We start from the raw sequence: 27,174 nt of genomic DNA on the forward strand, positions 1-27,174 counted from the left end.
ATTTTACAATATTTAAATAACATTATACAGATAGCTACATATATATGTTTCTTAGTCTTATGAAAATTTTTGCCTGCTGCATGACTTTTGCTTACTATACATGTGTTTTTCTGTTAGCCTCTTTTCTTTAGGATTACTTCTAATATTCCAAATTTCTCAATTTATTTCTCTTTTGAAAGTCATTTGAGAAATGTATCACTCCTTGCACATTGGAAATTTCTACCAAAAACCCCACGCTGGCCTGTATAGCACGATAGTAAATGTATTCAGACTTATATCACTGTAAATTCTGAAAGCTGATGGGGTTAGCTCCACTCAACACTGTTTGGATTTATGCCTCCAGGTGGTGTTACTCCCTGCAGCTATATTTAAATCAACAGAGTTATTTTGCTATAGGTCATCCTGGGTGAACGTTTTGTGATGTGTGGCCTAGAAAATACCAATATGTTCAGAAGTGACTGATACTGTGTGTCTGTGTGTGTAGAGGGGGAGGAGAGAAAGGGGGGAGATTAAGCTTGTGCATTTCTCAAAGTGACTTTTAACAGTAGATCTGCAGAAGCCAGATGTTTGGCTCTTGCTGGAGATCAGCACCATTTTAGGTGTCTTAGACTCAGCATTTGTGACCACTAAAATCACTGCCATCTTCTGAAGTGACCAAGGACATTGTGCCATGGAACAAATCCACATTCTTGAAACCACAGAAAAGTCTAGCTTTATGGTATAGCATATACATATAATCCGTGTTATGCACATGTTATAGATTTCTGAATTATTATTTATACTAATCCAGCACTGAGGCCTATAAAACAAATTTGGTAGTTTAAGGGATGTCTAATGTTAATGCCCATATCAATTTAAAAAGAAATCTAAAACATTTACAAACTATAGTATTTATACATGTCAAAAATTGTAGTAGAGAAGTTTAGCTGATATTTATTTGGAAAAGTTTTCACTCCTTTTTTGTTTATTGCAGTTAAGGGTAATGCAACCATTTCTAACTCATGCCAATAAAATAAGTTTATGTTTTTATACACCGTAACATATCCTCTCTCTCTTTCTTCTATGTTCCTGTGTCTCAAGACAAGACACATAACTCATAAGCCCGGGGTTAATTACTAGAGACCTTCATTCAGCTTGCCCAGAAACACTGAGTACCCAATGAGACTTTTGAGTACTGTGTAAAATATTCAGCGTGGTTTATATTGTCAGACAAGAAGATTTATTAGTCAAAGAGTGAAAAGATTTACACAACAGTGGAGCTATGGCTGCTGTACTGTGGCATCACAAGCCAAGTCTCAAAAAGTTCTGTGGAAACACTGCAATAAAAAAATTGTTGCTGTCAATATTGACTGTGAAATTACATCTAGAAGCAATAAATTACCAGGACTGTATTGTATACCAATTTTAGAATGGCTAATCAAAGCCAATAATTTTTCTATTTATTGTGAGAACTGGTAGTGGTTAGATCTAATGAAGACTGTTGATAGACACTCACTGTCCTAATTTCCTGCTTCATCAGAGCGTGTAACTGAAGTGAAGACTGACATCTTCGTCACCAGTTTTGGGCCTGTTTCAGACCATGATATGGTAAGTGATGGCCTATATTTCTACAGCATTTATTTTCTCCTGTCTTTTTAATTTGGAGGATGAAAGATCTATGCAATAACTTATTTACTCCTTTTAAGGCTGGGCCTTTTTTAAACCCTTGATGCCAAAATGCTGTCAGCTTTTACGTGCAACCATTCCTGCTAGCTGTGAAGCTGTGACTGCGTTTAAGCGCCCTGAAATTAGCAGCCTCGGTGACTTTAATAATGTGTTTTAACAGACCTTATATTTGCTACATAATATATTATGAAATGCATTAGGGTATGGATCCGTATTCTTCTAAGAATGATTGCTCAGGTCCTTGCTGGCACACCACTGATCCAATTTGCTGAGAAAGATCATCATCTTAAAACGCAATTAACACTTATGCCTACAGTGTGACATCTGTACAGTCTAACCTGTATTTTCACATTAAAAGCCACTGATCAATGGGAAGTGACTTTCCTAGATCTTGGCTGCTGAAAGAGAAGATTAATGAGGGAATTAGTGTCACTTCTTTATGGAATGAATATTAAAATCAAATTGCTAGATAACTGCAGGGGATGGAGAAGTTCAGAAAACTGAATGAAGATGTTGTGAGCCCTGGTCTTAAGAGATATTAAAAATTGTATAAAAATACAGATAAGGTATTTTAAATTTTGCATATAAATGAGGTCTTCACAAGTAGGTTGCTATTGACAGGGAAAGCCTGGTCTGCAGCTACTAGTATCTGCTAGACCCTGTGTTAGGATGAATGCTGGAAACATCCTCATTAATTTAAATGAAGAGAAGAAAACAATTCAACCTTGTAGCTGGCTACATTTAGCTAAAGACATTCACCAAAAGAAAGAGAAAAAAAAAAGAGAAAAAATTATCACAGGAAAGGAAACAAGTTCCATCTCTTACCACAAAATTGACAGTTGTTTAATTTGAACTAAAACTGTAGGCAGGCCTTAAACACCAGGTTATTATGAGTTTCTGACTACTCTAAACAATGTTAAGGGACGGAATAACAGAGAAAGTAACTTTTACAAGATAGTTTATTTTCCTAAATGAACTTTATGCAAAGACACCATTTTCCTGATTGCTTGGAAAGTAGCATTTATAAAACTACAGTCAAATTTATAATTGCAACTGATGCCATGATATTTAAATGAGAAAGAATAGCTTGGGCAGCACAGACTTTTCTGACTAGTCATTCTGCTGAGAAGACCTACAATAGAAGGGTAATCCAGGGAAATAGCTAGACTGGTGACTTGTCTCCTCAGCTCATATATACAATACTGACTAAGTACTGTATACACACCATGAAGAAGAATTAAAATAAATTTCATTCAATGACTTCTGCTTTTTTGTTCTGTGATAATCATGTGAAATTACAACATCTACTCATTACTCTAAATTATACATTAAAAGAGGGGAAATTCCTTGGATTAAAGATTGGTAGAAACCACTGACATCCACTATTTCTGGTAATTGGTTCAGCAAAACACTTCAGCTTGCTTTCCCATTTCTATCTCAAAATAGGTAACCAATCACCACTGGACAAACTGAAAACTTCAAACATACTCATGTGACTAAAATATGTACATATTTTTTTAACAGTCTTTGAATTAAAACTGTAGCAAATACAGTTTGTGAGTGATCTGAGCTTGCTCCGTTTTTGTAGAGACTTGTCTTCTTGGGACAGGTTTCTTGTTAATTTCCTGAAAATTAACATAATTTAAAGTATTGGGCTGGACATAGATGCCTGTGGGAGGTGAAACAAAGAAGAATGATAGATATATGCGGGTGAATGTATGCTTTGTATTAACATTTATTACAGTTGTTTTCTATAAGTCAGCTGGCTAAGCTAATGTTTGCTCTGTTGAGTCAGATTTACCAGAAAATTCCAATAATGAACGGCAACCTAATAAACAAATGGACATAGATGCTTTCCTACATGTAGACATAAGTTCAGAGTAACTGATAGGCCTGCTGAATTACTTGGGACTATATAATGTTTGGACGTCAACATCTACTTATACTTTGTAGTTTCAGGTGATTTAATTACTAAGTAGAAGCTTATTTGACATTCCTAAGACTTCTTTGACATTCCTAAGACAAACTGACACTTGTATGGGATTTGGGTTTTAAGGAAGAATAAAATACTGCAGCCAAAAATAATCTACTTTCAGAATTAGGAATAGGCATATTTGAAAAAAAAAAAATATTGTCTTCAGCTATAATTCAGTATAGCTGAATTACTATAGCATAAATGATCACTACCTACAAAAAAATCTCAAAAAATAATTAAAAACCTGTACCACATTGGTTCCTGATTTTCACTTAGTTAAACAGGAGAAAGAATTCATCAGTCTTTTAATAAAGTGCCCACACACAGGCAGGTGTTCATACGTTTTGAAAACTAAGGAATTACAGAAAAGTATTTAGTGTAAAACTCCTACTCACCTCCCCTAATAAGTAATGTGTGTGCAGCCTACTCATGCTAACTCTTTTGTGTAAGGAAATAAGTGTGAAATCAGAGACAGAAAGATAAAATTAAGAGCTTAACAGAATATAAAGCTTATATTAATTTCAATGTACACTTAGAGCAAAGTCCTCTATGCATACTATAGGTTGGTTGTAGGCACCATCATTTGAGGGCTATCCTAAATTTGCTCCAGTGAGCAGATTTACAGTAAGTGTAGACTGGATTGTGGGACTGGGTCACAGGGAGGCCTCACAAGCAGCTGTACTGGCATATTGAGGGAACGATGCGCTGCTGTCTGAGCCCAGGACTGATAGCTGGGAATTGGCAATGAGCTATTCCAGCTGACGCCATATGTTATGAAACTACAGCCACAGTGAGACATCAGCATACCTAGACCATCTGTTTGCAGGAATCCAATGAGGCAGTTATATAGATAGTATGTTGATGTATCAGGGAGTACATGGTGTTCCTACCCACTCTCAATACACTCTTTTAAGGGCAGCATAGACTTAACCTGTTATTCTATAAAGAGAATGTCTTGGCTTCTTCTTAAACTTGTGAATAAAGTTAAACAGGAGAAAAGCACTTTTTAAAATAAAAACATCTTTTTTTGGAAGAACCTTGCAGGTTTTCAGGCATACTCTCTCAGGTGGTGGATTGAACTAATCAAAAGATAACTGGCTATTCTCACACAACTGTCATTTTTGTGACACTTTTTATGTATATTGTCTGGAATAAGAAGCATTTTAAAATTAACTTTTTTCATGAAGACAGAATTTTTTTTCTAGTAAACCTTCATTCCCAGTGCTTCTGTAGTGTAAGCTGTTCAGGAGCGAATTTCCATCTTACTACCTTCCTGTACAGCACCTCCTCTGATGTAAACCAGTGTGGTCTACCCTGTGAATAAACAGTTTCCAGAGATATCGGATGAGTAAATTAAAGAACATTTAAGTCAAAGTGTTGTAAATATTCAATACCATACAACTTATTGCCAAAGTGCAGATAGGAATCTTCTTTCTTCACCTGCACATTAAGGAATGAAGAGTCTCCACTGTGGAGAATTTAGTCCGAATTTCATCTCGCTCATATGTTTGCACATAGGCCGCTGCTGTAGTACATGGTTTGGAGAAAATCCTTCTGTTCCCTTGTTCTGTATGGCACCTTCCTGTAGAAGAAATCCCTAATCAGAATATCTGATGACTCGATCTTAAAGATCGGCTGTCTGTCAGGATTCGTTTGAGGAGAATTATTGTACATGTTAAGGTGGGTAGTGAAAGCTAAGGAGCTGAGAAATCTCAGCCAAAATGAATTCATCCTGTATGGTGCAATGGCCTGGGATAATGAAAGATTCAGTCTGTGCCAGGCATGACCCCTCATCTACTTTTTAATTGAGTTTTGTCTTATGCTGTCAGGTCCCTTATCAAATCTCTCAGACCCCTTGTCCTTTTCCAGCATAAGAACCTTGCGTTCATATAAAGTGAAGAACCAGACTCCCTTTTCTCAACCTGTACCACCTCCCACTCACCTCCTTCTTTGCAGTTGAAAGAGATAAAAAGAGAATGGCTTACATGCATGATGATGTCACCTTCTGGGCATGTCTTTTACCTTTCCCATGTGTGCAGGAGGAAATTTTCTTTGGAGCTAGTAAAACATGGAGGAAATCCAATATTTTAATGCCATCTACTGCATTTGAAACCTCCTTCTCTCCTACTCTGCTGCACACCTGGGACAAGATCTTGCACATAGTTCAACCTAAGGCCCCAACCCAGCAAAATTCTGAAATAAGTAGTTGGCTGCAAGTGCACAACTGCTGTCACTGGAGCTGAACAAATCCAGGCTTCAGCAGCTCATGATTAAAAAAATGGGAATACAATTAATTATGCATAAAAATGATTCATAGGTCTGGGATGTAAATAAAGAAAACCCCACAAACCAAAAACCAACCCAACCCAAAGTAAGACCACCCCATGGAACTACAACGTTTCCATGTCTATAAGGAATTTATTTAGGCATTTCATGCCCTAAAACCAGGAAAAATACACCACCAGTATGAATCACCATTCTTACTTGTTGATAGTTGCACAAGGAATGAACAGCTCTCAATTGCTTACGTTGTACAAAGCGTTGCCATTTGTTAAAAGAAAAATTACAATTCTACCACAGACAGATTTTGCATACTCGTTCCAGAATGTTTCTCTTTACTAACACATTCCTTGGGACAGCTCTTTTCCTTATAGCTGTGTGTGCCTTCACACATAGGAATTTCCTTTATTTCAGGATTTGCCATCTCCATTGGCAGGAGATCTCAGCAAAGGTTCAGTTTCTCAGCCAAAAGATTATCATTCAGGGTAATTTTGAACAGTGTTTAGATAGCTGCTTTTGACGTTTATTAAAATATCATAGCCATGAATGATGGAAAGGGCACAGTAATCCCATACTGAACTTTCATGTCAGAGTGGAATTCTTCCCTGGGAAAATATTATACGATACTGCATCCACAGGAGTTTTTCACATTTTCACCCCACATAAATCTATATTTTATGTATAATATTTCAGCATATTTTTCCTAATTTCACCCTCTCCCTTTTAACTTTGTTCCTGTTGCTTTGTAACAAATAATTCTTTCATTTTGTAGTGAGTGTTGGTTATTTTAATTCTCCCCATGTACACTGAGTCAGCCACTGCATGTCTTCCCCATTGGCCCAGTCCTTGCATAACCGAACTATAATTCTCGGTCCAAAGCTGTCCTCGTCTTATGCTTTCTGTAGTCAAATGATTTGGCCCAGTGAGCCATTCCTTGTCTCATAAATCAGACCACATAATTTTAGTGAACGGTGAACTTTTCACAGGTTGACTACATCTTTATGCTAATGAGACACTTAGATCAAAAGGCTCTAGTAAGACCCTGTCTCACCAGGCTTGTTTTCTTCTAAGAGATATAATCTTCCTGTGCTATGCATACTGGCTACATATCCACAGCTTCAAATTACAGTTTTATAGAAGGTGAAGGAAAAGTGAGAAAAGGGTGAATTATTTTGTTTCCACTATATTATATCTCAAATTCTTGCCTAACTTTTGAGATACTGTTTTCCCTAACACTTATTCTGTTGAACACAGTAATGATATTGTAACTGTTTAATAACCAGCTTCAGGTACATTGTAATTAATATATAGAGTAAACGTTCTGATAATTACTAATTTAATTAATAGTCATCCTGCTTCTAGGGAATGGTAAGAATATACTTTTCAAGTTCTCATATTGCAACGTATGGCATCATAAGTGTTTCACTTTTTTCTGAACTGATGTAGGAATACACTATAGATGTATTTTTCCGCCAAAGCTGGAAAGATGAGAGATTAAAATTCAAAGGACCTATGACTGTTCTCCGGTTAAATAATTTAATGGCCAGCAAAATTTGGACACCTGATACCTTTTTCCACAATGGAAAGAAGTCAGTGGCTCATAACATGACGATGCCAAACAAACTGTTACGAATTACGGAGGATGGGACATTGCTATACACAATGAGGTGAGCCCTAAAATATTATATCCTTCGTTTAGTTTGACAATTTAACTTGTTAAAGGATCGTATTTTCCAGACAGAAAACAGATTGCTTTTTGAGCATAATTTGATTCCTGCTTAGTAATTATTTTCACAATAGGCCATGGAACAATGGATAAACGGAAGCATTTGCAGTGTTTATTTTTTTTCCCCTCCTGCTGTACTACCTTTACACTCCCTGGATGTATCTTAATGCTTGATTTTAAAAAGGTATCTATAGTATTAGGAATTAATCCGTTTACAGAGGACTTTAATTTGGAGTTGCTTTCAAGGATTCCATCAGAAAAGTATAATAAAGCCTGAAAGTTTAATATAATGTGGACTACTAGATCGTGTACAAGGGTCTTCAATCTTTGGATCCTATAGAAAGCAGATTCTAAGGACTAGCAGATGCACATAGAAATCATTGTCCATTCTTCATATTTCTTGTGCTTGGGAATACAGAGCAGGACAGCCTAAAAATAGACATTTCTTATTCCATTCATAACAGGAAAAACAATTCACTAAAGCATTTGCAAAGTTAGGAGAAAAAATTATTTATGTGCTGGCACAACTCTTACTGGAAATATGTTATTCTCTTCATGGATAACTGAACTTTAGCTATCCAGTTGTCAGCAGAGGAGTTAAATAAATCCTTTTGAAATAACCGTGATAGGCAGTTGTGGAAACATTCTGGATTAAAAGACTGCAAATTAAACAACGAAAAAAGTGGTATGTTGTCTCTACAGAGCTACACATCCCCCATTTATGTCTGCCATGGAATCAAACAAGGTACAAAACGATTCTGTTGACTCAAAGTCAAGATGGATAGCTTAGTACATAGGTGAACACCGAGTTTTCTTTTAACAATTTTAAAGATTTTTTTAAAAGCACTACAAGTATTTGGAGAAAACAAAGTCTCCAGACTTTTGGGAGCCTGTCAAATATGTTCAATATATTCTGCAACATCTTTCAAGACTAGGCTAGGGTAGAAACTGCTTGGCTGGTAGTTATACAAGTCCAGGTCAATTTTTCTTGCCTTCCTAAATGCTTGGCTGTTAGGGTTTTAATCCACAAGAACACTATCTTGGCAGCACGTTGTTCACATATGTCTCTTTTTTTGACCATAACCATTTTTATTTGTTCACCTTTGTAAGTGCCTTAATGCAATTTTCTGCCTAGTATTCAAGTATTATTGTTCATTCCTTCCTGATGTGTGGTATGTGACTTTCTAGTTTATTTAATCTCTTTTATTGAGAAACATGTTTGCACCCAAGCTGACAGCAACAAAGTGGTTTCAGCAAATGTCTGAGCATCCAGAGTGGGCCAATTTAATGATGGCAGCAAGGAAGCAATTTCAGTTTCTAACAGATTTTAATCCTCACGCCAAGTTAGAAGTCTCAACATGTCTCTGCTGTACAGTGAAACATGGTACAGGGGCAGAGCCAGTCGCACTGCTATGTCTACACATGCCTGTCGCACCTCCAGCCAGACAATTCAGGTCCCATTCTAGCTGCTAATTAATCACATAACAGATATTATGCTATACTTATTCTATGTGTATTAATAGAAGTCTATTTGTTATTTCTATGAAACTAGAATAAATGTGTCCTTTTGCTCATTAATCCATTATAGATTGACTGTGAGAGCAGAATGTCCAATGCATTTAGAAGACTTTCCTATGGATGCACATGCTTGCCCCTTGAAATTTGGAAGCTGTAAGTTTATTTTCACTTGAGGTTTCTCCCTTTTTAGGCCACTTTACAAAAGTGTTTTGCAACTGAGAAAACCTCAAGGTTTTAATCTTGTATATTTTTCACTTTTTTTGCAGGGTTGTATTTTTATTCTTACATATACATTTATATTTAATATAACGAACCTCTTCTATGTGTCTTAAAAATCCTTCAATGTCATGCCTGGACATTCACAAAAGAGAAAAATGACAGTGCTCTAAACATCTAGAAAAGTAGTTTGTCACATAGAAAATGTTGTAATCTTACCGTTGCTTTATTTTGTTAAGACCCAAACCCAATGTTAGAGAAAAGTAATACAGACCATGGATAACCGAATTCGTTTAGATGAAAAGAATTCCCCTACCATAGTCTTGGCACATTTAGAACATAATTTTGCCTAAGATTATAAAATACTCATATCACAATCATGCAACATCTCTGGAGTGAAAAATCTCACAAATCTCCAAATAGAGTCCTACACTTGCAGCATTAGATTACCTTAGATTAGAGAACATACTGGAAAAGATGTAATGTAATTGAAATCAATGTAATAACTGACAAAGCTTTCTGTAAATTGAGAATTTCCCCCCAAACTTTGATTTGAATAACAACCAACCTGACACTGATATTTGAAAACTTAGCAAAACATATTTTTTAAAATTAAATATAGTCCCCCTTCAACTCTTTAAATTAAAAAAAAAAAGTGAAGAGCTGTTTTACTCTGGTTGATTCAACACAAACAAGGAAGACAAAATGTGTAGAAGATGTAATAGTGTACAAATTGTTTCCTCAATGGCTATTTTTTTCTATTCGAAATGGATCGTTTCACTGATAATGGGTACTTAGTGGCTTGATCTATTTTAGAAGTCCACAAACAGAACACCCAATTCATTCTTCACGTGTTACCAGACAGGTTGATAATTTACTTTGGGCTGAATAGCTCTATGTTTACTATGAAAAAGGACTGATGTTTTGTCTTTAAAGAACTACTAGCCTTCTAGATAAGATTTAGAGAACAAAAGGTCATACAAACTTGGAGTATAACTGACAAGAATAGTTTACGCCTTGAATGTTAAGTTTTCTTACAGCACTTCCAATAAATCTTTCTAAACCTCCTGTAAAACAGAAGGGAGTGGGGGGGAAGCCTTACTCCAGCTAATAATAAGGCAAATAGCTGCAGTGGGTTCCTGATTAATAACAGGGCATCTGTGCACCTGAGATCCCAGTTAGATCAGGAGTGGTCACAGGATTGAATTTCTTTTGAAATGCACATTAAACTGTTTATGAGGACTGCATGCTGGATCTGAGAGGTGGGAAGATGGCTAATCGTGTATAAAACCTGCTAATGCAAAGTTAAACCATCAACAGTTTTTGAACAAATGTGAACTACTAGATTGAAATTTTATAGACTTGATAAGACACCTATCACCACATCTGTGCATCATGGAGCCACAGCCTAAACACCAGACACTCCCTTGTCTGAACAATTGTTCCCATTTTTTTCCTAGATTGAGTTCTTTCTGTCCCACTGTGTCCCACATTAGTGTACTCTTGGTTCACAAGGTGCAGGGCTTTCCAGATTACTAAGTATCTTGCCTCGATTAAATGATTAAGAGATGCAGAAATTCTAAATGAAAAGGGATAGGCAATATGGATTTGAATACAACTCCAGAACCACGCCACAAAGTAAAAACAAGATAGCAAAAAGACACGCAAGTGTATCTGCATATCTTTTGTATCTAAATTGTTTTCCTTTTTATCCTGCAAAATTTTTTTTATTCTCATAATATACATAATTTTCTTCAATGAACAAAAAAAATACCAGTGATATGTCTGATTGAAAGACCATTTCTTATACTAAAGTCAGAGGCGATAACTGTCATTCTAAGCTCAGAGTGCAGGCGTGGTCTGCCCTGTTTTACAGGCTATTTTCATTATTTTTCTGTTTTGAACACTAACTGGCTATCATGCCAACTGTCCTAAACAGGACTTAGCAAAACAAGTAACTCCAAATGCTGGGAAGAATCATGAAACAAAATCAAGTCATTTTCAGGGAAACTTTGCATTCCCCTACTGAATTCAGGTGAGCTTCTAATCTGGAATCCTCATGGGGAGGATTTCCTTCTGTAACATGGTTTTAGTGCAAACACTACCTGGGGAATTCACTGTTCAGAACAAGGCCTTAAAGCTGGTCCTCTCCCCTCCTTCTCATCAGATTATATGTCATAATTATCAGATTATAGAATATTTGTCTCAATATTTAGTTATTGCTATAAATAGGAATATCTCCCACGGGACAGATGGCTGGACCCAAGCAAGATATGAAAATGGGACTCGCCATTGTACATAGAAAAAGAACAGGTCTTATATTTAATTGACACTTTTTCAGTAGTAATCATATTTAAATACATTTGGGACATTTCTGTCAAACAACTAAAGCAATTAATTATAATAATCTTAATGGATTGAAAAATTTACTGAAAAAGACATGTAATTGTCATGAAAGCAATGCTTTAAGTGCAGACTACAATATCACATTTAGTAGCTCCCCAAGGTAGTGTTTGCCCCGCTGTTTGTTTTGAATTAAATTGGGTAAGAGTCTTCCCATGTCCTCTACTGTTACTCATCACTTGTTGGAGCTAGATTCAGAAAAGCCTTATATTGAAGGAGTTGCACATCTCCTATGGACTCTGCCCATACTGTAGAGGCCAATAAATGTTTGACCCAGCTCCAAGGCTAAAATGATTTGCCAAAATAGCAGTTTAAGTTAGAGGTTATTCCAGTGTAAATTCAATGTGACAAATGCTAAAGAGATTCTGGAACAACAAAAAGCTATACGTTGGCAAAAAAAAAATCAGAAGGCCGATGCTCTCCTCAACTCTTACCACAAAAATCTGATTGTCAGTATAAAACTAAGGCCACTCTGGAAAGCAGCAGTGATAAGAGCAAAAGGCTGTGTTGCTACTTATGCAATACCTGAATTGGAAGCTGAGAATGGAAGCTAAACAGAGCGCTGAATCTGGCAGTTACAGGGCAGGGCAAGCTCATTTCTAACCCAATCCAGTGGTTCTCAGCAGCTCGGGAAATCAGTCCTCTCTTTTTCAAACTACTCTCATGCTCCAGAAGAAGTAAAATGCTTGAAAATTAATACTATTATTGCCACTTTTTCTTTACATGACTAGATTAGCAGGCCAATTCTTGTACTTACTGTGGCCATTATTTTTAAGGTCCGAATTATTAAGACATAGATTTGTATTTACTCTTGATTCAAAAAAACTATGTATGTGTTACAGTGCTTGGGGAATATGAAGTCTGAGGGTAAAAGCACCCTCTGCTTCAGTAATGCAGGATCAAATGCCATGCAATTAATTTACCAGAGCACTCCATCCAACACCACCTCTTCAATTACTGTTATCTCTTAAATTGATAAAATAGAATTACTAACTCACAAATGAGGTCAAATGCATCAGATTCCTCCTTTTCCAGTCCTGAAAAAAGGGAAAATCCTGTAACTAGGAGTCTAGTGTCATTTTAGATGCCCTAAGATGTCCATCTGGCTTCCAGCTGCCTGTGGTGGATGCAAGATTTATGTAGGTTCTGATCACACATTCAGTCCCATACATGTCTTGGATACTCTTAGGTGTAAAGAATGACACTAGATGCCTCTATGTAGACAACTAACTCCCACCTTAACTGCTCAGAGTGAAAGCTGTCAGACTCCAGACCACACAAAATGACAGAAAAATTTTACAAGGGGACTAAGATTAAAAATATTTATATGTAGTTTGATTCCTGAAATCACATAAATAACATATTAATAACAGCATATGTAGTATGCTACTGAATTATCTCTGTAACATACTAGACTACTTAGGTTTGGAGAGCCCACAGAGCTTTTCTTTTGCTTTGTTCAGGACTCAAATAAATGTGAACTTGAGTGTGAGCATTTCCCAGAAAAAAAAACAAAGCCAAAAAAATAGATTAATTTTGATTTAAACTCACTCGAGCCTAGGCAGCCTCAGAAATGTCTGCTATGCCTGGGGGGATAACAAAATGGAGAGCTCTAGCCAGGCCGATGATGAGAAGATCACTGAAGCCGCTCTGAGAAGGACTTATTTTCTTACAGTGGCCCAGACAACACCACACTATGACAAACTGAAAAGACTGGGGCTCATCTTTCTTGATAGTGGTTAAAAGTCAGAAAAAGAGTTGGAGTCCTTGCATGCCCATGAAATTCCACATCCCACTCTTGCTTCCGGTTACTCAAATTTTACATAGGTAGGAATGATGTAAGGGAGAGAAAGATTTTCATACCATTGAGGACCAGTGTTAATCCAGTCCTACAGCAGATATTTAGCTGATTGTCATATGGATAGACCTGTAAAACCAGTTATATCTCCCATAGATAAAAAGTTCCAGTAAGCTAGTTGTGGGTTTCTACAGATAATTAAGGAGAATTTAATATTCAAACTACTGCTGAAAACATTGTTCTGATAAAGCCATATGGCAATAGAAGATGCAAAGCTGAAATGCAATGTATTTCTTCCAAATTAGATGCTTATACCAGAGCAGAGGTTGTGTATGAATGGACACGGGAACCAGCAAGGTCAGTAGTTGTGGCTGAAGACGGCTCTCGATTGAACCAATACGATCTGCTTGGACAAACTGTGGACTCTGGAATTGTTCAATCCAGCACAGGTCTGTGAAAAAGGTGTTTTGCGAAGGGTCATATTTAACTGCCAAAACATTATTTAGAATAGGAGAAAAAATACAAAGGTAAATCGCAATATATGAGCTTCAGATTAGGAAAACATGACTCTGAAAAGATAACATATCCTGGGATTGTTTTCCTACTTCAACTTGTGGTTAAAATATTTGAACAATTAAAAAGCTTCCTATAGTGACAGATCTTGCCAGAAAACCCAGTAATTTACGTTATAAAGAAGCACTCCTCATATCCTTATCGTGTTATCTGCTTACAATATAAGCTTAAAAAAATAGTATAAGAATATGAATCCTCAAAGATCATATTCCTGGAAGCAGTGAAGTAAGTTGCTAAAAGCAAGCACATAGTTTCTCAAAGAGGTATTTAGGAGCAAAAAAAATATAGCATCAAATTAAAAAACATCTGGAACATCCGAACAGGATTTAGGTGTCTTAATGCTAGCACCAGCTTTAACTCCAGAACTATTAATGAGATACAGAAATATAGCTGACATTTATAGTATTTATAGTACTTGTAGCCTTGAAGCGGGCTAAAAACCTTTGCTTTTTCACTTTGCAGTGTTTGTTTCAAGATGTAATTTTTAATTTATTTTTTGAAAATAATTTGGAAGGGGCATGAAGACCTAAATACAGTAATAAACTGAGCACTGGGCATGAACAAGACCTCAAAGTGTTGACTAGATTGACTGTTTGATGGACCAAAAGAAGCACTACATTAGGAGAAGTAGTTGTATTGCTTTGCACCCGACGTTGTGACTGAACTAGAGAAGTACACTTATACTTGCATAAACCAAACTTTCTAATGTGTCATTCATAAAGTCAATGAACATTTACGGAAAAGTGAGTGAATTTAAGGTGAACCCTAATTCGTGTCTGAATTTTTTATTTAGCTTGCCTAAATATATTTGTAGAGTTACTGTTACTCTAGAGTTACTAGAGTCACAGAGTTACTGTGGCCACAGTTAGAAATGTTGCCATTGGCTTTTGTGGAGCCAGTAATTCACCTCAGCTGCCCTTTGCTGAAAGGTCAATAGGATTTGTGAGGAACTGCAAGGATCTCGAGCTCTTTCTGTTCTGAAGCTACTCGCTCAGAGAGACCTCAGCAACCTGTGTGCCTGCCCTTTTGCACTCATCGCCAATTCTCTGCTTACTGGATGTATTATAAGGGTGGCAGGATAGTCAGAAGAGACTCATAAGCTTGGGAACATATCTAAACCAAATAGATAATGCTAGATATAGTTTAGGGAAACTAGATAGTAACGTGAGATGCACCCTATAAATTGTTAAGAAAGGCAGATAATAACTTTTTAAACAGAACTGGAGGCAAATGTAAGAAGTGTCAAAATTCTTCATACATTTCCATGAAGAAGCAAAAAAATATTTGTTTTGCCCTTTTCTACCTGAAGAAAGTCTTTACCATGCCTATCTATAAAGTTAAATACAGTATAATTAATATTTGCTGAAATAAAGATGCTATTGTCTAGATACAGAAAAACATTACAAAGAACTTAATACAATGGTTATCAAAACTAAAAATAAGCCCATCAAAGAAACTTTTTAGTACCAAACTTGTAATCCTTTTTAGTTACTACCTGATAAGAATAAACAGTGGTGGAAGAAACACATTTATTGCTTGCAAATTTAATCTCTCAAGGAAAAATTCTTCTTGATTTGCTTTGGAAAGAAAAATGCTTTGCCTTCCACAAAATAATGGTGGGGATCAGAAGTGGCTGATAATCACTTTTCTCCCCATTCAGATAGGTGAGCAGCTAGTCTCAACAGAAACCTTTAGCACATCTTTGTCCTCTGATCATCTCTGTTTTAAGATATGACAAATGTAATGAGAATTATGAAACCCCTCCCTACTTTCAGAGTTGTGGGTGATGACTTATCCGACAAAAAGAAAAAAGGAATTGAAGATAATCTTCACTTAAGTGTTCTCAGCACCTTTATTAGGCAAGAAAATGAAGCTCTTGTGCAGTTGATTCTGTGGATCATTAGTGGAATCCACAACATCTTGGGCAATTTTAAGATTATATTTATAGTTGTCTGGAATTCCAGACACATATTTTCCAAGAATTTGGGTGTAACTGGGTTACTCTAAACATTCTTAAAACTATTAAATGATTTGGTGAATCCATAAAGTCCTTTTTTTTCTTTAATTTCTTCCTTTGCTAGTAGGCCATCTGCTATCCTTATTTCTGGATCTAGAGTAACATATCTACAAATACTGATTTTTTTTTTTTTTTATGACAAGAGAATCTTGGAAGACTAGAACTTTTTTAGAGCATAGTTATTCATCTATGCTGGCAATTGAATGTGCAGGTACTACAGGCTTAAAAATAGTGTTTAGTAAAGGAAATAATAATTATTGTTGCTGCTGTTTTTCATAAGCAGAATTTCATCCATTTTTTACTTGTATGTAAAATTCCTATCACTCTCCAACTACTGACTCATATTGACTCAGAAAGAGTTTAAAATGATCTTTTTTGTAAGCACCTTAACAGATGCTTAAAGGGCTTGTGTAAGTTTCTATTTACATAGAATTATTTTGCCACCTTGAAAACATCGCTTTGCACCGAGAATCATCAGGATTTATACTCACAATGGTATATTTTTTTCTGATGTTCTGTAAATCTGCCGAGAGGATGCTGTTCTTAAGAGTTTTTCTATTGGGTTACATGACATAAGTAGTAAATGAGAAATATTTTGTTTTAAATTAATGGCAAGGAAAGCCTTACTTCCTACATACAGTGATAGAAAAAGTATTATTATAGCTAAAACTCAGTCCCCACCTTATATCTGATGTGATGCACATTAATTTTAGGTGCTCACCTGATAAACTAGGTTTTTCACAAATACTTTACAGAACACCAAGTAATAGGTTTGATACAACTTTACTGAATTACCAACTATTTTCTTCTAAGGACACAGGTTAGTTTACATCACCTGAGCATTTGACTCAATGATTGTGATATACTGTGGAATTAAGGGCTGGTTAAAAATTGCAGCTACAGAAGTGTTGAGCAGAGGCACAAACTCTGGCAGAGCACTGGCAGTGTTCAAATGCAGACAATCATTTGAAACACTGAGTTAATACAGATGATGGAGTCGTGTGACCACTTTTAAATGCTTCATATTGTGCAATACTTATAAACTAATTTAAACTTAATGGAATAAAGTGAAAACCAAATTTATCTGCTCAAGACAGTTATTTGTAGAAGACTTTAGGAATTCCAAGGAAGCTAAAAAGAAATACCTACCTTTCTAACTTCTTTGGATAAGAGAATAAGAGATAAGAATATAAGATGCATAAGCTACAACCTGTGAAAGTTTGGTAATCAGACACTATGAATCTAGGAAATATTTTGCTCAAGAGCTATTTGAAATTTTAGCTGGGAGGGAATTTTATGGCTGAATTACAAACCTTTGAAAACAGAATTACAGAGGAATTGCTGGGAAGTTAGACAGTGGTCAGCAGCTGTCATGAATGTAGCTATGCTTTTCAATTAAAGAAAGCCATAAAATGTGGGAAGTTAAAGATTCAGTAAATAACTGGAGTACTTTCATGTCCTGCAGTTATTTAAATAAATCTCGTCAAAGATCTACTATCTTCTAATAAATGACTGCAGTCCATTGGTACTTTGGAGACTTAAAAACATGTTTTTGCCTTGTAACTGAACTGTAGGCATTATTCTAAGTCTATGCTTTGCCTGATTCACTCCTCATGGCATTACCTTTAGCTGACTTCTAGCGCGGACCTGCTGCAATGCTTAAGAGATGAGAATAATCCCTGTCTTTTTAATTGCCTTTATGCTTTGAATCTTGCTCTCATTTTCCAGACGTTAAAAATACTTTGATAATTTAAGAAGCTAAATAAAGCTTCAGACTACAGTGGTGTGCTCACTCTGTATTCTTAGCTTGCCATCTACAATCACTGAATTAATTCTGACATACCATTGTGAGCATTCTGTATCTGATTGCATTAAAATAGCTTCCCATGTCATATTCTAGTAGATAAAATTAAATTATTGGCTCTTCTAGCCAAGGCTGGCACCCTTCATAAGATCATAATCTCTGGTACAGAGGAAAAGAAGGTTGTTTCAGTGAAAGTTAAAGAAAGGTGGGCAAAATTCAAATAATAATGCCCACTATACTACTTCTGCCAGTCCTATTTTTGAAAGAAAATTTTCCTTGTATATCCTTTGCTTTACCTCTCAATTTATAATTGATTTTCTTTTCCCCCTTTGCTACTGTCTTTTATATTGAAACATACCAGGAGTATTGTCACATCTTATTTATAATCTTTCCTCAGGGTTATACATTGAGCAAGATTGTTCAAATGAATGTTCTTCTAGACTCGGAATTAAAGAAAAGGGCATTTGACATGCTCGGTGCATAAGCAGTCAATGTCTAGACATAGTTTTTCAATCCAATTTAAGCTTTTCCTGTACAAGAGCAACTTTCTCTTTCCAACTGTTAACATTTTAAAATAGAATAACAGTAATTTCACATGTCACCTCTAATCTAGATAGAGGTTTCCCTTCAGTTACATGTCCACCTGTTTCTTTCCTAAGATAATGTTTCTTGCATAATAAGAAGAATCAATCTACTAAAAAAAAAGTCACAACAATAGGTTTTCCAATCTTTTGAGAATATACTGTTTTTCAACATCCATTTTCAATGGTGTAAATAATGATCTGAAAAAGAGACATTATTTGCCGTGTGCTGGCAGGGAAGGTTTACAGAGCTATGTAAATACTTAAAATTCCTTTCAATTACAATTCAAATACCCAGTTCGTATGTTTTTGTAGCATCCAAAAAGTTAGTGCTAATGAAACTATTCTCTGTTATTCTTGCATTGTCCATTTACTTCAGGAGAGAATAATAATTTAGTAAAGTACTGAATTAGCAGAACAGGGACACTTAATCTTCAGAGTACATAAAGCACAGACAGTGGTAATGCAGACACAATCACATCAACAATTACATCTTAATCCTGGCCCGACTGAAACACTTCTGAGCACCTGTCTTGATTTAGCCTTTATATGATGTTTACATGTGTATGCTATGGTGGTTTTCTGTCTTTTAATGGAATAAGACCTTTCACAAAAGGCCTAAACAGCCACCAGTTAATGCAGACTTTCATTCACTACTCAGCAGAGATGAAAAGATGTAAATTTAATTAGCATTTCCCAGAACTGTCTAGTTTTGTATTATTAGTGGAACTTCTGAACATGCTTTATTAGATGTTTTCTTCAGAGCTGACCCAATTTGATTTGAGGACTTTTTTTTTTTACAGTAGGGGTGAATGTAATGAAAAAATACTTCCTGTAAAGCCCTCTATTTTGTATATTTATAAAAGCTTTAATGTTCCTGTTTTTCTTGTTTTTTAGGGGAATATGTTGTTATGACTACACATTTTCATTTGAAGAGAAAGATTGGTTACTTTGTCATCCAGACTTATCTGCCATGCATCATGACTGTGATACTGTCACAGGTGTCCTTCTGGCTTAACAGAGAATCTGTTCCAGCAAGAACTGTATTTGGTAAGCAAGACCTATAAACTGCTTGGCAATCATAAGCCAAACAGGTTTAAGAAATTTTATGGTAAAACTGATTGTAAAAAGAGACCTGAAAATATCTTAAGCAATCTATTACACTTAGACTTTTTCAAAACAACCAGTATATGAATAAAACATTTCTGACAATGGCAATGACATTCATGGTGGGGATTGTCAAACAGGCTTTAATCAATGGGTGTTGGTAATTTGACATCCTTAGGCACTTTGAAAATTCTTATCTTAAAATTTTTCATCAATCCTTTTTACAGGCTGCTGCTAAAGGTGTCCTATTGAAATCAGTGACAATTTATTGTGCTTACAGTGGTGAATAGATGCACTCAACGAATGCAGTAAGAAGGCAATCTAAAGGACTCTAAGTTTATACAATGGGTCCCTAGTGTTTTGACCGTTGCTTGCAAATGTTTATCTTAAAATTAGAAACAAACTACTAGCATATTCTTTGGAGAAATTAATCCAAGTCAAGTACATAATTAAAAAACCCCCAACTCTCCAGTTAAGGAAAATAGAACCTGAGATTTCTGCTATGTGACCTAGTCTTTTTTGTGATGTTCAGGTGGGACACCTGAACACCTTTGGCAGAAGGAGGTGGAAGAACACACAGCTGAGTTGGCTTTTACACTAGTTTCCCTGCCTCAGGGCACTGCTGGGGCAGGACATCATGGGCCCTCGTGCTTTGCCAAAGAGAATTTAGCCATTTAAACTGGACATAACAAAGCCAGAGAGTCACAAGGCCTGACATTGAGACACGCAGACTCTGAAACTCTTGTTGAACAAGAGCTGTTTTTATTGACCTTTTCTGGCACTCTTCACAGCTGTGTTTTAGCTTCCCAGTGCCTCTGGAAATCAATCACAACTTGCATAGCCTTAGACCTCATGAACCAAGTAGAGGTTTTCTGTTGATATACAGATGTGCGTTTACAGAAGAATGGTTTAGACCACAGTATAATTAAATTAGATTGACATAGTATTGTTTAGCTTAACATCTAAAATTAGTTCGGAATATTTATCATCAACTACACTGAGAATTAACCTGGGACTTTTATGGGCCTCTGTAGTCAAAGCTATTGAAGTTGTAACTATTTTACCTCTTCTTGCACATGCCATTTAAAAAGAAATGTCAGATGATCAGTTTAAAATGCTATACTTCATTGTTCCTAGATGGAGAACAAAATTTCCTAGTCTCACAATGAATAATGTATAATACTGCATGATATTCAAGCTGCTATCTTCACAGGCTCAAGAACCCACACATTTCTGAAAGTTTTCCTTTTAGAAGACAGTTATTTAGTAAATAGTCTTGTGTTTACTCCATCGTTATGTATCAAGATTGCTTTTTCATTTCTTAATGGCAATGAAACAATGTTTCAGAAAATTTGGAATGAATGTATACACATACAGAAGCACAACTTACATCTTTTAGTCCACTTAGTACCACAGATAATAAAAATTATAAATCCTGTTTTGCTGCTATGTAAGAGAAACGTAAGCTCACTAGTAATGCGTCAAAGACAAGATTAAGTTGTCTCTCAGGGAAGAGAAATTGCTTCCTCATTAGGCACTGATAATTCAAGCTCTTTACACCAGCATGTAAATACATTGTTCATTATTTGGCCTATTTTAGACTGCTGCACATTTTCACTAACACTCAGCAAAGATGAACTCGCAAGACACATTCAATACATGACATTGCAGTTGTCAAGGTAACTTGTGGACATGTGATTTGATGTAAATGTCTAGCCTGCACTTGTGGATTTTTCTTTCAAACAGCTGCGAGCAGAGTGAGTTTGATACAGTCCTGCTTGCTCTCTGTGGCCAGTTAAGGGAAAAGGTTCATCAACAGTGAGAAGCTCTGATACCAGAAATGTAAATTACATTATCATTGTTCTTACATAAAATCTTTGCTATTTTCAGGGCATCAGTGAATAAAGGGACAGAAATCTGTAAAATCAATTCAAATAAATGTAATATCACATAAAGCTTAGTGCATTTCAGTATACATTTCAAGGAGCATATACCAAAAGTGCTGAACGAAAAGAAGTTTTTTAGTTTTCTATCTAAATATCTTAGAAGTGTTGCAAGAAAGAACTAAAAATGTCAAATTGTTACATCTGTAGGACAATTCGCAAGGCATGAATAAGGAACAGCAACAAATGATTCTCCAAATACCAGGAAGCATAAAGTAGTATCCAGTCCACAATTCGAAATATTATTTCCACTCCAACTTTAAAAATATTATTCTACTACAAAAATGTCAAAGAATAAAGGTATAAAAGGTGTTTTGAAAATCCTGCAACTTCCACAGAACTTGAAATCTGATATTCTCAGTTAGCAACTGAATTTAAGTGGGGAAGTTTATAAGGATGAGGGGTGAAGACAAGGCTTTCCCATCTACTGTAACAGTTGAGAAATAAAGCACAAAATATAGCCAGTGAGCTAAAGACACTAAAACTGTTTGCTTTGCAGGAGTGACAACTGTCCTGACAATGACTACTCTGAGCATCAGCGCAAGGAATTCACTCCCCAAGGTAGCTTACGCCACTGCTATGGATTGGTTTATAGCAGTGTGCTACGCCTTTGTGTTTTCTGCGCTCATCGAATTTGCAACAGTGAATTACTTCACAAAGAGAGGCTATGCATGGGATGGCAAAAGCGTCGTTCCTGAAAAGGTAACACCACTTAATATCTATCCCAACAGGTCATACTGTGTCACGCTTAGTCATGCTCAGTCACTATATAGGGTTTTTTTAGCCCATTAGAAATTCTTATTATTTAGAATAGTAAGTAATTATTCCAAAAGAGTTTCCTCATGTGTTTGCACACAGTATTTCTACACATAAACAATAATTACTTAGACACTGAGTACCTACATACTACTTCTGACATACTGGATGATACTTAATGCTATTAATAATTAAAAATTTTACTGAGATTTTGACTTGTGCGACTGAGCAGAAAGAAGATAAATGTGTATTTTTTTAAGGGAAGGCAATTAATTTTCTATTGTTCTAGCAAGAGAAAATGCGGATACTTCAGTATACACGTAGAAAAAATCTTGTGGCTACTGTATTTGACAGTTTCTAAAGTATATTACTCCCCAACATAAACTTCAGGAGGACTGCTGTGAGATCAAGACCAAATAAATCACCACAGGACTTTTTCTTTCCTTTCTTTTGCCTCCTATTACATCCCTAGATTTTAAAAATAGAAAAATTTTTTTTACTTCTTAGTCTATAGGAGAAATTGATTTATTTTGGGGGAAGCATTGACAGTTGTGTTGGGAGTGTGCAATCCTGATTCGTGCCTCCCTGAATGCAATAGAGAGATGCCACACTGACTCCCTTTGGTCTGGGATCAGACCCAGTCTGTAACTCACAGGTGCATCAAGAAATTGTTGAGGACATTTAGGGGATGAAAGAGAAAGTTTCCCATTTCCTATGAGTTATCATGTCAGCTGCTTCTGTGAGGAAGCTCATTTGGTTGGGGTTTTTTTGAGATCTTGAAAGAGAGTTTTAACTTGCGTAATTGGTTATTATGAACATTCACAGACTAGAGATTCAGCAGAATAAATATTTGGAGGAGCAGATGTTACTCATTGGTACGTGAAAATATGTGTTTAATTCAGGAGTGTATGCCTATACATGTTTTTTTTTTTTTTTTTTTGCTATTTTAGTTGCATAAGTAAGTGAGAAAACAGAAATAAAATTAGGACATTTACACAACGACAACTAATACAAAATTATTGTAGAACAAATGAGTGAAGTAACAAAACAAACTTACAGTAATGAGTTGCACGACTGCTGGTGAATATGGAGTTTCCAGTTACTGATGATACTTCCATTGAAAATAATTTGTTTGATTCTTTGTTGTGCTCCTATCTTCATGATATCTGTTGTAAGAAATGGGCTGTATTAATAGAACAAAATCATTAAATGTTAAATATTGCCTTGTTAATATAACCTACCTTGTAACATAGTTTCTATAATCATCCATTTCATTTGTTTCAAAGAAAATTTCATTTTCAGAAAAAAACACACCAATATAAATACAATATTCAAACACTGTTTAAAACATTGGAAGATTTATGTCTTTGCGTTCCTCAACAGGTAAGGGTCTTTATGTGTCGTTTGATATAAGTCAGCAAAGACACACCAGTACCTGGTAGACTGCATTATCTGCAGATGTAAGGAAAGGCAAGCAAGGCAAACTAACAGTGAAGAAAGCATTGTAGCTTAATAAAATTTAAAGCTCTCATTAGCTGTCATATTACTTTTTCATAAAGTTGAATTTGACATATAATATAAAGACTCTGACTGGTGTCAAGACTTTCCTCATGACACTTAAACCTATAGAAAGGGTCTCCTCTGAGACTTCTGTGAAGCGGCTCTTTGCCTGCTGGATTTATTGCTGCTCACTAGAATATCTGGCTGAGAAGGAAACAGGAGTGTCTTCGTGCTCAGCAAGCGTGTTAGCGGCCTTCCTGCTCAGGAGGAAAAGAATGGACAGACAACTAAAAAAATCTTTGACAACCCCTTTTTTCTTTTCTGAGTATTTTTTTTTCAACCTGTTTGTTCCTCCTATTCAGCAGAAATATTCTAAGACAATTTGAAGCTTTTTCTTAGCCTCAAGCTAAGCTGGATGTTATTGTCATGAAATAAAGATCATCTACATCAGAGTCATTATGTGAACCTCTTTTCTTACTAAGTAGCAGAAATTTAACATTTCAGCCTTCATTTCCTTCCTGCGTGGGGCTCCAAGTTGTGCTTTGACAAGTCTCTCCCCACTTGCCCTTTTTGCAGCTTCCCTTCACATTCCCACGTGTCCTGCAGGAGCCTATCTACTCCCTGAAATGTTCACCTCTTGAACAAGAACTTTAAAATCTATAGTTGATCTGTCATAAAAAGTACTGTGACTACTTTAAAAAAATATTGCCTCCATGGGGCAGCTGCTTCTTGAAAACAGAGAATTATATTTGCTATCTTGTGAAATTACATAATAGATCACATTCTGCTGATGTTTTCTCTTTAGCCATACCTTTTTTTTTTCTTCTTCTAAGAGGATAAAATGGTTAACATTTGCTTATTCTTTTTGTGGCAAATGCTGCCTAAAGATTTTCTAAGCTCTTTGGATTTTTTTATCTGTTTTTTTCCCCTCATAATCAGAGGAACTTTGAGCAAAGTGATGCTTTTCTTTACACCTCCTTAATTACCCACTACATCTCTCTTCTAAGTGTATCTGTGTGCAGTGGCTGGAAGAAGGGTTTGGATTGTCTGCAACAGGGACAGTTGAATTCCAACTGGTAACCCCAGTTTTTCCCACAAGTAGATCCCAGAAGTAGAACACTAGAAAACATAAGGACACAGGGGAAAAATCTAGATATTCTTTCTGATCAATAAGTTCTTCTCCACTAAAAGATTTTTAATACATTCTTGCTTTAGCAATATAGGTGGGTCAATGCAAAAATCATAGAGCTGTTTAAGTCCCTGTACGTGGAATGACATTTTAGCCATTATGTTCCAATTGTAACAGTCAAACAAGAACATTAAGTTTCTGTTCCATAAAGTATAAGCTTTAGCTGTAAACTGTCAGTGAATAGAATACTGGCAGCTTTGCATTTTAGTAAATAACCCACTCTAAGTGCATGATCACATGATATTTTTATTGTATTTTTTTATGTATGAACTGTGTTAAAATTCATCATGTAACATTATTTGTCTCAATATTGGAAAGCTACATTAAGACATTCAGTGTCTTTTAAAGTTTTTGTCCTGGTCAAGAAGCACAGTTGATTAAGGGAATATTGAATTACGAGTAGTTTGTCACTGTTGATTACCATTAAAGGTAATTTTGTCGATCAGTGAGCCTAGCTATCAGCGTAAGTCCTCATTATAGTTTATCCATCATCTAATTTGATTTAACTAATAGAAGTAACACAGATGGATGCTGTTGTCTTTGTCTTCACCTAAATATTTTGCATGAGTCATGTATCCAGACACTAACTTCTTTCTTACAGCTTATTACAATTTGTGGTATAAATGCAATTAATTGCAAAATTTTATGGTGCTTTTTCATAACCTTATCTAGTGACAAGATAGTGAGAATAAAACATTTTCTTCTTTCTTCAGCCAAAGAAAGTGAAGGATCCTCTCATTAAGAAAAACAACACATACACAGCTGCAGCTACGAGCTACACCCCTAATATTGCAAGGGACCCTGGGCTGGCAACCATTGCTAAAAGTGCAACGATTGAGCCCAAAGAAGTTAAGCCAGAAACAAAACCTGCAGAACCCAAGAAAACTTTTAACAGCGTCAGTAAAATTGATCGACTATCAAGAATAGCCTTCCCATTGCTTTTTGGAATCTTTAACTTAGTCTATTGGGCTACCTACTTAAACCGGGAGCCCCAGTTAAAAGCTCCAACTCCACATCAATAACCTCATTTATTCGTATAGTTCTGTTTTGTCTTTTGCTCTGGGAATTGCTTCCCGTTTTCACATACAGTAATTCCCATTTTCTTCATTGCCTCTGTCTTAAAGAAAATACAGATTTCTTTATTTAACAAAAGATAAAACATATCTGTATACTTAAAAAAACTCTGTGTGAAGGAAAGAACAATATAAACTATATACTTTGGAAAAGTGATTCTGAAAATGGGAGAGAGTTGTAAGGTAATGGAAAAAAAAAAAAAAGGAAACCATTTGTAGATAGCTTGGTACTGAATGTCCCCAAAAGGTATTGTATATGTACATGAAAAAGATATTTTTATTCGAAGGATTGTGGGGAGTGGGAAAATATTCTTTATGGCGTTCCTGATGTACATACTATACTGCACCATTTATTCAATCACTGTTTATCATCTTTTCAAGGATGTAAAGCTTTCCATTTGCTGAATCCCGTAAGATATGTTATTTTCCTAATCCCTTTTCTCTTCTATATCCCAAACCACCTGACTTATAATATTAAATTGTCTTTAAAGAAAAACAAAATCTACTCACTCTAGGTACAGTTTTGTCACTGTATAGCACATAAGATCTAATGGTAACAAATGCTTTAATCTGCTGTCTTACTGCAGTCTTGTTCTAAGCATTAAGTTGTCACTAGACTAGATTTAAAACCAGTTGCACAATCAAGTGCGGATCCCAAGTTTCCTCTATCACCTGTGTAATGTAAACCAACTCCTGGATGTTTTTACAGATAGCTTTTACTCATCACTATGTTTTAGAGAGTTAAAAAAACCCCAAACAAACCAACAATTTTTGCCAGCTCTAGATATGTTGAATGTATTCTTTTATAAAATGATACATTAAAAAGAAGCTTTAGACTGAGATTTATGGATAGCAGAAAGACAAAATATAGTATTTAAATAATATATGTAAATATGCAGCATGAGATTGTACATTTTTTTACTTTTTTAAAGTTGTGTTCTTAAAACATTGTGTAGGATTCACCTCTTAGCTCTTAATATGTTGTTAAATGCTCAAGAAAACATATTTAGAGCCTGAATAAAAAAATTTAAAAAAAGATCAGCGGTACTG

At 35.7% G+C, this 27,174-nt stretch overlaps 1 protein-coding gene across 1 annotated transcript in view; it reads left to right on the plus strand.

Annotated features, from left to right (window-relative positions):
- Positions 1-26,073, plus strand: part of GABRA1 (gamma-aminobutyric acid type A receptor subunit alpha1) — a 40,967-nt gene extending 14,894 nt beyond the window's left edge. Inside the window, exons 4-10 of the mRNA XM_059825344.1 lie at positions 1,520-1,587; positions 7,367-7,587; positions 9,235-9,317; positions 13,887-14,030; positions 19,454-19,606; positions 22,106-22,308; positions 25,765-26,073. Coding sequence (XP_059681327.1) covers positions 1,520-1,587; positions 7,367-7,587; positions 9,235-9,317; positions 13,887-14,030; positions 19,454-19,606; positions 22,106-22,308; positions 25,765-26,073 — 1,181 coding nt within the window. The remainder of the gene's footprint in view (positions 1-1,519; positions 1,588-7,366; positions 7,588-9,234; positions 9,318-13,886; positions 14,031-19,453; positions 19,607-22,105; positions 22,309-25,764) is intronic.
- The last annotated feature ends 1,101 nt before the right edge of the window (positions 26,074-27,174 follow it).

This window comes from Gavia stellata, chromosome 16 (assembly GCF_030936135.1).
Source record: "Gavia stellata isolate bGavSte3 chromosome 16, bGavSte3.hap2, whole genome shotgun sequence".
NCBI lineage: Eukaryota > Metazoa > Chordata > Aves > Gaviiformes > Gaviidae > Gavia > Gavia stellata.